The sequence below is a fragment of the Mobula birostris genome, chromosome 8 (genome assembly GCF_030028105.1).
Source record: "Mobula birostris isolate sMobBir1 chromosome 8, sMobBir1.hap1, whole genome shotgun sequence".
NCBI lineage: Eukaryota > Metazoa > Chordata > Chondrichthyes > Myliobatiformes > Myliobatidae > Mobula > Mobula birostris.
In genome coordinates this window covers 136,197,366-136,210,345 of record NC_092377.1, presented here as the reverse complement: position 1 = coordinate 136,210,345, position 12,980 = coordinate 136,197,366, and the positions used below count along the sequence as shown (strand labels likewise).

Below are 12,980 nucleotides of genomic sequence, written 5' to 3'. Positions count from 1 at the left end.
GTGCGCCGGCAACCAATCGGCCTCGGCTCCGGGGCTGTGCGCGGCGATGAAGCGGCGGTTGGAGCTCGAGTCGCGCTTCCCGGCGCATCCCGACAGCCGGGCCTGGTTCGTGGCCTGGAGCCCGGCCGGGACGCTGCTGGCTTCGTGCGGAGGCGACCGCGCCGTGCGGATCTGGGCCAGGGAAGGTGCGAGTCGGTGCGCGGCCGAGGGGGGCTTCGGGGCTCCGGGGCCTGCCGCCGCCTTGCTCACTCGTGTCTTGCTGTGTTGCAGGAGCCGCCTGGGTGTGCAAGTGCCTGCTGGAGGACGGGCACCAGCGCACCGTCCGCAAGGTGTCCTGGTCACCCTGCGGCAACTACCTGGCCTCGGTCAGCTTCGACGCCACCACCTGCATCTGGAGGAAGAAGGAGAGCGGATTTGAGGTGAGGTAGCGCACCCCAAACTCGGGACGCTGGCGGCGGCTGAGGGTCCGAGGCCGGCGGTGGATGGGCCGATGTGCCTGGACCCTGCACATTGATCTCTTCACGGGGTCTTGGTGCAGCAATCCGGGGCTCCAGCGAGAAGCTGCCGGTGATGCTGCTTTGAGTTTTGGCTCCCTAGTTTCATGAGAGTTTAATTTGCTGAGATACCGAGTGTTGCGCTTCGGTAAGGCAAAATACAGGGAGACAGAGCAGAGAGATCTTGGGATCAAGTTCACAGCTCCTTGAAAGTCTGTACACAGGTCGATAGGGTGGTTAAGATGGCTTATGGCTTGTTTTTATTGGCAGAGGCAGTGAGTTTAAGTCAGGAGTCATGTTGCAACTTTATGAAACTCAGGTAAAGCCACATCTGGAGTATTGCATGCAGTTTTGGTCACCCCACTGTAGGAAGGATGTTGAGGCTTCGGAGATGTTGCAGAAGAGGGTTACCAGGATAATAATTACAAAATAATCTGCAGATGCTGGGGTCAAAGCAACACTCACAACACGCTGGAGAAACTCAGCAGGTCGGACAGCATCCGTGGAAAAGATCGGTCGACGTTTCATCCTGATGAAGGGTTCCAGCCCGAAACATTGTCTGATCGTTTCCACAGATGCTGCCCGACCTGCTGAGTTCCTCCAGCGTGTTGTGAGTGTTGCTTTGACCCCAGCATCTGCAGAGCATTTTGTGTTTATGCTCCAGGGAAACAGCCCCAGTCTATCCAGTCTTTCCTTTATCTCAAGCCCTCCAAACCCGACAAAGCACAATGTAAAATCTACAATTTACAACTAGTTGGAACAAAGCAAGCTCATTAAATGATGGCAATTATCAAACTTCCACAGCTATTGGGCAAATGTAACATTGTCAAAAAAAGAGTTAATGGCAAAGTTAGGAAACACATTCCCTGCTTCCCCCTACGGTCCTGACGAAGGGTTCCGGCCTGAAACGTCGACCGATCTTTTCCACGGATGCTGCCCGACCTGCTGAGTTCCTCCAGCGTGTTGTGAGTGTTACCAGGATAATACCTGATCCAAAGGGCATGTGCCATCGTGAGAGGCTGGACGAACCTGGGTTATTTTCTCTGGAGGCTGAGGGGAGACCTGGAAGAGGTTTACACGATTAGGTAGAGTGGGCAGAGAGTAGCTCAGATGTCCGATGCCAGAGGGCATGCATTGAAGGCGAGGGGTGGGTAAGTATTTAACTCAAGGTTGTGGATGCAGGGCATGCGCTGCCAGATGTGGTGGTAGAGGCAAGTACATTAGAGGCTCTTTAAAGAGATGTTTGGATAGGCATCTGGATGTCAAGAAGATAGAGGGATATGGCATGGTATAGGTAGGAGGGATTAGAGTTTAGGTGCTTTTGATTTACTTTATATCTGGTTCAGCATATCATTGTGGACCAAATGGCCTATTCCTGTGCTGTGCTGTTTTATGTTCTCTGTTCTATGATTCCTTGGGAGAAAAGCTTGAGTAGATTAGGCGGTTTCCTCCCAACTCATTTTAGTAAGAAATGTGATGTGAAGACGGGCGCCAGGAAGGGACGAGCTAAATCAACCTGTCACTGGAATTGTAAACTTAAGTGAATTGTTGGTTATCTGTAATTAAGTTATGGTTATCTAAAACGTTTCCTTAACAATCCTAGGAATTGGATGTTAGAATTAACAACTACAGGTATTGCAAGCTTGGTTCTTTAATTCAGCAATGCACAAAATCTGGATGAACTCAGCAAGTTGAACAGTGCCCTTGTACTTATGACTGTGAGGCTAAGCACAGCTCCAATGCCATATTTAAGTTAGCTGACTGTTACACTGTCGTTGGCCGAATCGAATGTGGTGATGAATCAGCATATAGGAGGGAAATTGAAAATCTGGTTGAGTGGTACCACATCAACAACCTCTCATTTGACGTAAACAAGACCAAGGAGTTGCTTATTGACTTCAGGGGAAGGAACCGGGATGTCCATGAGCCAGCCCATGTCAGGGGATCAGAAGTAGAGAGGGTCAGCAACGTTAACTTCCTCAGTGTTCTGGGCCCAACACAGAGCTGAATGCAATTACAAAGAAAGCAGGGCAGCGCCTCTGCTTAGAAGTTCGTAAAGATCTGGCGTAACATCTAAAACCCTGACAGGCTTCTACAGATGTGTGGTGGCGAGTATATTGGCTGGTTGTATCACGGCCTAGTATGGAAACACCAATGCCCTTGAAAGGAGAATCCAACAAAAAGTAGTAGGTACGGCCCAGTCCGTCGCAGGTAAAGTCTTCTCCATGATTGAGCACATCCACCATCGAGGACCCCCACCACCCAGGCCATGCTGTCTTCTTGCCATCAGAAGGAGGTTGCGGAACCTCAGGACACATGCCACCAGGTTCAGGAACCATCAGGCTCTTAAACCAGTGGGGACAACTCCACCCGCCCCATCACTGAACTTACCCACAACCTATGGACTCTTGATATTGACTCTCGGCTCCATCCCTCCCCCTCCCATCTTCTATCATTTCGGATCTCCCCCTCCCCCTCCCACTTGCAAATCTCTTGCCAGCTCTTCTTTCAGTTAGTCCTGACAAAGGGTCTCGACTGTACCTCCTGCTAGAGATGCTGCCTGGCCTGCTGCGTTCACCAGCAACTTTTATGTGTGTGACTCTTGATATTTATTGCTTATTTATCTATTATTATTATTTCTCTTTTTGTTCTTTTGTATTTGCATAGTTTGTTGTCTTTCGCACTTTGGTTATTTGTCCACCCTGTTTGATGTTTCTTTCATTGATTCTGTTGTGTTTCTTGGACATAGTGAGTATTCCTGCAAGAAAATTAATCTCAGGGTTGTCTATAGTGACATATGTGTACTTTGATAATAAATGTACTTTGAACTTTGCCTATGGGGTGGGATGTTTCAGGCTGAGACCCTTTTATCGTAGAATCCTTTGACATGAATAATTTTTTTGCATAATATTGAAGTAGCAAAGTTGCTTTAAAGTAGCAGAGTTTCTTAAACCTTGTTTGTGGTTTGTTGAGATGCTTAGACCAAGTGTTTTATTCTTGACAGTGCCTGACAACTCTGGAAGGGCATGAGAATGAAGTGAAGTCTGTTGCCTGGGCTCCGTCTGGCAATCTCCTGGCAACATGCAGCCGAGATAAAAGTGTTTGGGTTTGGGAAGGTGAGCATATTTAGCAAATTGAGTCTATATAAAGATATGTTGAGAAAATATGTTGAACTGTGTAAGTGGAAATCACGTTGTAAGATGCATCAACAAACTACATGAAGAAAAAGTGGCAAAAGAGTTGTACAGCACAGCAGTGCTTGACCAAACTGCTACATACCAACCAAGATGCCTATCTAAAGTATGTTTGACTAAATACAGTACTGTGCAAGAGTCTTAGGCACCTGAGATTTTTCTATAAATTTTGTTTCAGATATTTAGTTGTTATGCTTTAGTGTGTTAGGAGAAAAGAGCAAATTTTAGACTTCCAAACATTCATTTTCCAAAAAATTAAATGTTACAGAGAAATTTTAAGGAAAGTGGCATATTAAGTAATAGACCAATTTTCAAGTTTAGTGACAATTTTCAAGTTGAATGACCAAGTTTAGTTCATTCAACTCATTAGGTCACTGATTATTTGTTGCCCAGTGCATGATTAAACAAATGATCAGTGACATATTGAGTTGAATGAACTAAACTAGTCGACTACTTTAGAAGGAATCAAACTGGGCAAAGGACAGTGAAACCAGAAGGTGAGGGTGTAGCAGGCGTGACAGTTTAACCTTTAAATAATCAGATCTTACACCATGGCAAGAGTGAGCATAGGAACAAGACACAGGTGGTCATCCTTCATCAGCAAGGGCTCCCAAGCAAGGAATTTTGCCTTCCAGTGTCTGATACGGTATTGACAATGTGGAGTTTGTGATAATTTGTCTACAGGTTTTAGAACTGACTTATTTATACTGTTTTTATTGAAGAAATTATTTGTTCACTATGTCAAATTCCAAAGAAGCAAAGGGTGTGAAGTGCAAAAGATTTGCTAACTCAATATACTCTGCAGATGCTGGGTCAAAACAACACGCTGGAGGAACTCAGCAGGTTGGGCAGCATCTGTGGAAACGTTGACTGTTCGTTTCCACGGATGCTGCCCGACCTGCTGAGTTCCTCTGGTGTGTTGTGCGTGTTGCAAAAGAAATGCTCGTTCACTTAAAGCAGAATGGCTTAATGAAACAGTAGAAATCTCTACACTGAAAGCTCATGAGGTCAGGAACATGCAGCTACGAGAAATATTTATCTACAATACAGGAACTAGTGTTAGCTGCGTGTATTGTTGAGATGCAAAAGTTGCTGGAGAATTTGCGAGTAAGAAGAAGTGGAGCGATATTTGGAAACTTTTTATAACATCATTTAACATAGAAAACAGTTTGCAGGAGTAGGCCATTCGGCCTTTCGAGCCTGCACCGCCATTTATTATGATCATGGCTGATCATCCAACTCAGAACCCTGCACCAGCCTTCCCTCCATACCCTCTGATCCCCCTAGCCACAAGGGCCATATCTAACTCCCTCTTAAATATAGCCAATGAACTGGCCTTAACTGTTTCCTGTGGCAGAGAATTCCACAGATTCACCACTCTCTGTGTGAAGAAGTCTTTCCTAATCTCAGTCCTAAAAGGCTTCCTAGCAAGCCAATCACATATGGTCGGTGTGCAAAAGTCCTAGCAAGAAAATCCTTCATTACCCACTACAAGCCTGCTATGTATGTTTTGTGAGAGTGCAGATGAACGAGAGCAAAAATGATCAAACCAAGAGGAGGTTAAAGTTCCTAATGACAGAGTTTTGCGAACTGTTATAATGAATACCTCTCTATATAAAATTCAGCACGCACATGTTGTCACTGGGTAAAAAATTGCACAACACAAGATTTTTGTGCACACTGGTAATTACAAATTAGAAGGATCATTGGTCTAGTCTCTTTTGAAGAAGCACAAGGAAATGGGCAGGGTTGAGGACCAGAAACGCGGTGGTTAACCACGGAAGTTAAGTGCAGCAGATGAGAGATACATCAAACTGAGGTCTGTCCTGAATCATCAGTTCTGAACTCACAGAAACCACTGGAACCCGGATACAGTCCAGAGGAGTCTTGTCAGTAGTGGTCTTCATCAAAGAGTTGCTGTCAAAAAGCCATTCCTCTGAAGTGGAAGCAAAGCCAAGAGACTTGTCTATGCACATAAACACAAGGACTGGGGTGCTGAACAATGGCAGCAAGTGCTCTGGACTGACTGAGTCAAAATTTGAAATTCTTGGCTCAAGCAGGAGGCAGTTTGTCTGTAGAAGAGCTGGACAGAACGATGTGGATGAGTGTCTGCAGCCGGCAATGAAGCACAGTGATGTTTCCTGTAGGTGTGGAGTTGCATTTCTACAAATGCAGCTCATGATCTGGTCAGGATTAATGGAATCCTAAATATTGAGAAGTACAAGCAGATGCTCATTCATCATGCAGTACCATCAGGGAGGCGCCTTATCTACCCAACTTCTTTATGCAGCAGGGCAACAACCCCAAACACCTGACCGTAGTCAAAAGAACTACCTTCAGGGAAAGGAAATTGAGGTATGACCTCCACAGAGCCCTGAACTCATCATCATTGAGGTCATCTGGGATTATCTGTAGAGACAGAAGCAAGCAAGACACCTGAAGTCTGCAGAAGAACCTGGCACATTCTCCAGGATGCTTGAAACAACCTTCCAGCCAATTTTCTTGTGAAACTGTACGACAGTGTACCCAAGAGAATTAATGCAGTTTTAAAGGCAAAGGATGGTCACACCAAATATTGATTTAATCTAGTTTTTTAAAAACTGTTTACTGCTTTTCTATAGTAAAATTATCGGTATTTAGGAAGTTATTTATTTATTTTTGAAAGCATCTTCACTTTATGAATTTTTTACGTGTGCACAGTACTGTAGATCTTATTCATGTACATGTTTTATTAACCTAGTTGTAACTACCTCTACCACTTCCTCTGGCAGATCATTCTACATACCCACCAGATGTTGAATGGAATATGTGGCTCCACAAGTAAATCTTCCTCTTTTCATAAACGCGTGTCTTTTAGTTTCAGACTCCCCTATCCTGAGGGGGGAGATCTCTATAGGTCATCCCTCGGCTTCCTTTGTTGCAGGGGAAAATACTCCCAACTATAGTGTCATAGAACAGGAAGATAAATAAACCCTACTGCCCGACTGATCTGTGCTGACTAAGGTTGCCCATGTTTGGTGCATATTCCTCTAAACTTTTTCTATCTATGTACCTGTCCAGATATCTTTTATACACTATTGTACCTGTCTCAACCAGTTCCTATGGCAGCTCATTCTTTATACTGACCTCTGGATGGAAGAAGTTGCTCTTTGGGTTTCTTTTAAATCTTTCTCCTCACCTTAAACCTGTGCCCTCTAGTTCTTAGTTCCCCACCCTGGGGGAAAAAAAACTCTGCCTATGCCCCTCCTGTATTTTTATACTGCAGTAAGATCAGTCTTTTGCACTCTAATCTATAAAGTCCTAGTTTGCCCAACCTTTCTGTATAATTCAGTCCCTCAACTCCTGGCAACATCCTTATAAGTCTTTTATATGCTCTTTTCCCATTTTCCTATAGCAGTTTGACCAAAACGGAGCACGATACTTCAACTCTGGCTCGCTGATGTCTTGTACAACTGCAACGTGACATCCCAGCTTCTATATTCAGTTCCCTGACTGTTACCACCCTATCTGCTTGTAATGCCACTTTCAAGGAACAACATATATACTTCTACGTCTCTCTGTTCTGCAAAATGAATTTAAGACCAGTAAATGTTACAGAATTATGTGATTGATTGCTGGGACAAGTTGATGGGCCTGCTCTTAAATCTATACTATCGTACAGCATTCCACAGTATCAATGATTTAAAGAGAATTTTACAAAAGGAAAATATCATAAAAATACATCACAGTTGGATCAATAATACATATGTTTTATAAGGTCCCTGGCTGCCATGTATTTTTGTATTCATGAATTGGAAACAGCTCTGTAAATGAGATGTCCCTCTCCCCTCCCTCCCACACACACTGCTAACTTATTTTTTTTTTGTTGTAGTGGATGAGGATGAGGATTATGAATGTGTGAGTGTATTAAATGCTCATACGCAAGATGTCAAGCACGTGATCTGGCATCCAAACGGAGAGGTAAGAGTTTCCAGTGAGAAATGAATTTCACAGGTTTCTAGAAGTTCTTATTTAATTGCGATTATACTGCAGTACAACGAGCAAGCCAGGATGAAACATAAAACAGTATAGCACAGGAACAGGCCCTTTGGCCTAGGAGGCTGTGTTGAACTAATTAAACAAGTAATTAAAGGACTACAAGCTAACCTCTCTGCCTACGTACAGTAAGTCCATATCCCTTCATTCATGTGCCTGTCTAAGAGCCTCTTAAATGCCTGTCGTATTTGCCTCTAGACATTCCCTTTTCCCAGTACGACCATCAGGGAGGAAGTACAGGAGCTGGAACTCGAGGGGCAGGCTTCTTCCCCTTCATCAGATTTCTGAATGGTCCGCGAACCCATGAACACTGCCTCGCTAATTTGCTCTTGCTTTGGACTACTTATTTATTTTTTATTTACTATTGTAACTTGTAATAATTTATTACTGCTGCTGCAAAACAACAAATTTCACAACATTTGTCAGTGATAATAAACCTGATTCTGATTCACCACACCCCTAGCAGCACACTTCAGACACCCACTGTGCTCTGTGTGTTAATGAAACAAAACTTGTCATGCACAAACAACAGGAATTCTGCAGATGCTGGAAATTCAAGCAACACACATAAAAGTTGCTGGTGAACGCAGCAGGCCAGGCAGCATCTCTAGGAAGAGGTGCTGCCTGGCCTGCTGCATTCACCAGCAACTTTTATGTGTGTTGCTTGTCATGCACATCTCCTTTGAACTACCCCACCTCAATTTAAATACATTCCACCTAGTATTAGACATTACCATCATCATTTTCATTATGTGCCATGTTGTATGACGTTGGTGATCTTGGTGAATTTCTCTAGAGAAGTAGCTTACTGTTGACACCTTCTGGGCAGCCTCTTTACAAGACAGGTGACACTAACCACTATCAATACTCTTCATAGATTGGCATCAGTGGTCGCATAACCAGGACTTGTGATGTGCTCCTGATCGGTGGGGGTGGGGTGGGTGCTAAGCAGGTACTACACCTTGCCCAAAGGTGACCTGTGGGCTAGCAGAGGGAAGGAGCGCCTTGCATCTCCTTTGATAGAGACGTGTCTCCATCCCGCTTGCAATAAGATATTATGACCCTGGGGAAAAGATTCTGTCTGCCCTTCATAAACGTAAACTTCTATCGGGCCTCCCTTCAGCTTCAGCCAGTCCAGAGAAAACAACTGAAATATGTCCAACCTGTCCTTTTAGCACATTTCCTCTAACCATGCAGCATCCTGGTAAACATCTTCTGCACCCTCTCCATAGCCGCCTCTTACTGTCTGTAATGAGGCAACTAAAATTGAATGCAGTACTGATGTGCGACTCTTGGACTCCACTCCCTTCTTTTTGTTACCACCCTGTTAACTTGTGCAGCTACTTCCAGGGAGCTCTGGAAGGTCTCACTGAACATCGATTCTGTTCATGGTCCTGCCATTTACCATGTACAGTCCATTTATATTTGAAGGGTCTGGGCCCGAGGCGTCGACTGCAAGTGTCCTGCTGAAGGGTCTCCGCCCGAAATGTCGGCAGTTCTCTTTTCCATAGATGCTGCCTGGTGGAATGAGTTCCTTCATTGATTGTGTGTGTGTGTGTGTGTGTGTGTGTGTGTGTGTGTGTTGCTTGGATTTCCAGCATCGCGGATTTTATTTTGTTCATGTTTGAAGACATTGAATATTAGCATAACAATGCGATTGATCAGTTCTGGATGTTTAATCAGTATTTCTGAACCCTACACAAGCTGCTGGCTTCTGGAAGTTACGACAACAGCATTAAACTTTACAAGGAGGAGGACGATGACTGGATCTGTACCAACACCCTGGAAGGTCATGAGTCCACAGTCTGGAGCATCGCTTTTGATAAAACAGGGGACCATCTCGCATCTTGTAGTGATGACAAAACTGTGAAAATTTGGAAAGCATACAGCCCTGGTAATGAACAAGGTAAATAAATTAAACTCGATGCAACAAAGTTCTTAATCTTTGTTAGATGCAAGGGCAAAAATATATATATATGGGGTAAATCAGGCATACTGGATATGAATAGGAGAATAAGGAGTAAATTACTGGAGGGTCCAGAGGAGGTTCATGAGAATTATCCTGGGAATGAAAGAGTTAATGTATGAATAGCATTTGATGGCTCTGGGCCTGTAATTGCTGGGCTTTAGAAGGGGGGTGGTGAGAGAAATCTCACTGAAATCCATTTGAATATTAAAAGGCGCAGATAGAATGGATGTGAAGAGGATGTTTGCTATAGTGGGGGAGCCTAGGACCAAAGGGCAAAGGCTCAGAATAGAAGAACATCTCTTTAGAACGGAGGTGAGGATGAATTTTCTTTAACTAGAGGGTGGTGAATCTGGAATTAATTGCCATCGATGCCTATGTAGGTCAAATTATGAGTATATTTAAAGTGGAGTTTGATAGTAAGACTGTCAAAGGTTACAGTATGAAGGCAGGAGATTGGGGTTGAAAGGGATGGTTGGTCAGCTATGATGGAATGGCAGGGCAGACTCGGCCTATTTCATCTCCTATGTTTTATGAAATTTTTAAGTTTATGCAAGGATTATCTTGATTGAATATTTACTGTGAAGGGATTAATTTGTGGCTGAGATTGCTGAAGCTGAATTGCACAATGATTATCATATTTTACATCCAGCAAATCAGATCAGTCTGCAGGGAGAATGTTTTCTTGTTGCTTCCTTCAAGAATAAGATTTCTTGAAGCCTTAAGAGGTTTGGTACCTTGTATAATGGCATCAGCCTGTGAGTGCTGTAGGTGGTTATGTGTTCTGTGATTTTTTCTCTCTCTCTCTCTCTCTCTCTCTAAATGTAGGTGTGGTCTGCAATGGGTCAGATCTGTCCTGGAAATGTGTCTGTACCTTGTCTGGGTTCCACACACGTACTATCTATGACATCTCTTGGTAAGTTTCAAATTGTCACTTTATTTGGGTCATGTCAAAAAGAAAGTGTTTTTTTCTCATTTAGAATTCCTGCATGATTATTACACACTACTCTGCTTTGTTAATGCGTAGAGGGCATAGCATAGAGTCGTAGAGCAATACAGCAGATACAGGCCCTTTGGCCCAATAAGACCATGCTGACTACAGTGCCCACCCAGCTAGTCCCATTTCCCTGTGTTTGGCCCACATCCCCACCCTTCCATGTATTTATCCAAGATGTGATGTAGTGCAGCAGTGAACATCACCTTTATTTGTTGTGAAATACTGTAATTTCCTGTAACCTAATTTCAAATTTGGCCTCCAGGTAGGTTTCTCAAAGTCTTAATTTTCCTAGATTATCATACAAAATTAAAAAACTCAAAAAAAAAAAAAAATCCATTATTAATTCTAATTAAAATCTGCTATTTTTTTTTCCTCAGGTGCCATATAACCGGTTCTATAGCAACTGCCTGTGCTGATGATGCAATCAGGATATTTGAGGAGGATCCTGGCTCAGATCCACACCAGCCGACATTTTCACTCACTTCACACATCCCAAAAGCACACACTCAGGACGTCAACTGTGTGGCATGGAACCCAAAACAGGCAGGAGTTTTGGCATCATGTAGTGATGATGGGGACATTAACATCTGGAGATACAAGTTTGATGATTAGTTGTTCTATGTGAACAATTAACAAGTGTGGTGTGCAATAGCAGCCCAGTTTTATTAAATCACCATGACTACTTCATGTAACCATTTTCAAATTTGCACTAACAATCTTACTACTTGATGTTCTATCTACCAGTAAATGTTGTACAGGGCTTAAGTTGCCATTAAGTATAATTTGCCAAGAAGTACTATCAGTACTCATTTATCTTGCTGTTGATTTTAGATCTATGTGAAAGGATCTTGCAAATATAATTACACATTCTTCTTGTCCCTAACCTATTACATGTAATTATTTCTTGATGTTCCAATAGATATAAAACTGATTCTCCCAGGCCCTTCTTGCTCTGAAATTTATTATGAGTGATTCTACAAAAGGTTGTTTAATAATATTCATACTAGTTTTTATAATTCTTTACTGTAATTGTTTTTTTTGTAGTGTGGATTGTAACATGCAATTTAATGTCAGTTAAAGGATATACTTCCCACATCATTTGTGGTTGACAACCAGTTTGAGCAATGAGTAAAATTCTACCTAAATACCTACTCCTGAGGGCTAAGAGTGAAAAAAGGTATGTCGCATCCAGAATTTTCCAGTTAGCGGGCGATTTCCTTCCACGCCGCTCTGACGTATTGGGAAATCGTGTATGAGGCAAGTTATAGCAGTGGTTTGCCATTGCCTTCTGCTGGGTGAGGTTTTTTTTAAAGAGATCACCAGCTCTTAACCCAGCACAGATGGAAAGCGTGCAAGGGTGCTGGCTGGAATTGAACTCAGGACCTCTCACCTGCAAGTCCAGCGCTGATGCCACTACGCCACCAGCTGGCTGAGAGTGAAAGGGAACTCAAATTCTGTGGATTGGAATTGATAATGTGAGAGTGTGTCGTTTTTGGAAAATGAGAAGCCTGATCTTGTTTTAATTATGGTTGGGGATAGTGGTCATACCTATAGCCGATGGGTATAAATGTTAAATTTGTCCTCTTAATCACAGCCCATTGCTGAAATACTGTGGGTAGAAAATGTTAATGATTGGCCTTAAAGGTAACAGCACAGACATACTATGTTTCACAAAGTGATTGAGTTCCTTTGGCAAATAACTCAACCCTTAATCTCAATGTCGAAGGACTTTGAATGTGGTACTTGCTGGAAAAATGGGTGGAATTAAGAATGATTTTTAAGATTGTCAGGTTATTTTGAAATGCAGTTACTTTCTTTCCTGCAAAAGGCAGTGGAAATCCAGAACTTGCTATTTTGAGTGTTTCTGCTCAGGCTCCTAGCCAAGGGATTATGCAGTGAAATTTACATTAAGGGCCTATTTCCTACTGGTGCTTGCTGAGCATGATGGCGTAATCCACAATAAAGTACAGCAACAGCTTAGGCCTTACCAAAAGGCATGAAGGATCAGTTGTGTGCTTTGTTCACAAATGGCCATAATTTACTTCTGGGTATCAGGGACATAGAGGAAAGTAACACTGACCCAAAAAAACATCTATGTTAGCAGAGAGATGAACTTGTGAAAATGTTTAAGGATATGAAATTCTGAAGCACCGGATTTCATTTCCTTATCATTAAACCCAGTTTAATGCTTCCAATGCAATTCCAATGGCTGATTTTCAATAAATCTGTGTCTAAATAAATGTCCCTAATGCATTAATGTAACATTTCTTTCACCCCAGCTATCACTTGGAATT

The 12,980-nt window shown here is 43.0% G+C and overlaps 1 protein-coding gene across 1 annotated transcript; it reads left to right on the top strand.

Moving 5' to 3' along the window:
- The first annotated feature begins 10 nt into the window (after window positions 1-10).
- On the top strand, window positions 11-12,930 carry ciao1 (cytosolic iron-sulfur assembly component 1). The gene is made up of 7 exons (XM_072266372.1): window positions 11-185; window positions 271-419; window positions 3,499-3,610; window positions 7,560-7,648; window positions 9,428-9,629; window positions 10,518-10,605; window positions 11,064-12,930. The coding sequence occupies exons 1-7, from the start codon at window positions 47-49 to the stop codon at window positions 11,296-11,298; spliced, it is 1,014 nt and encodes a 337-aa protein (XP_072122473.1). The 5' UTR covers window positions 11-46; the 3' UTR covers window positions 11,299-12,930.
- Window positions 12,931-12,980: the final 50 nt, after the last annotated feature.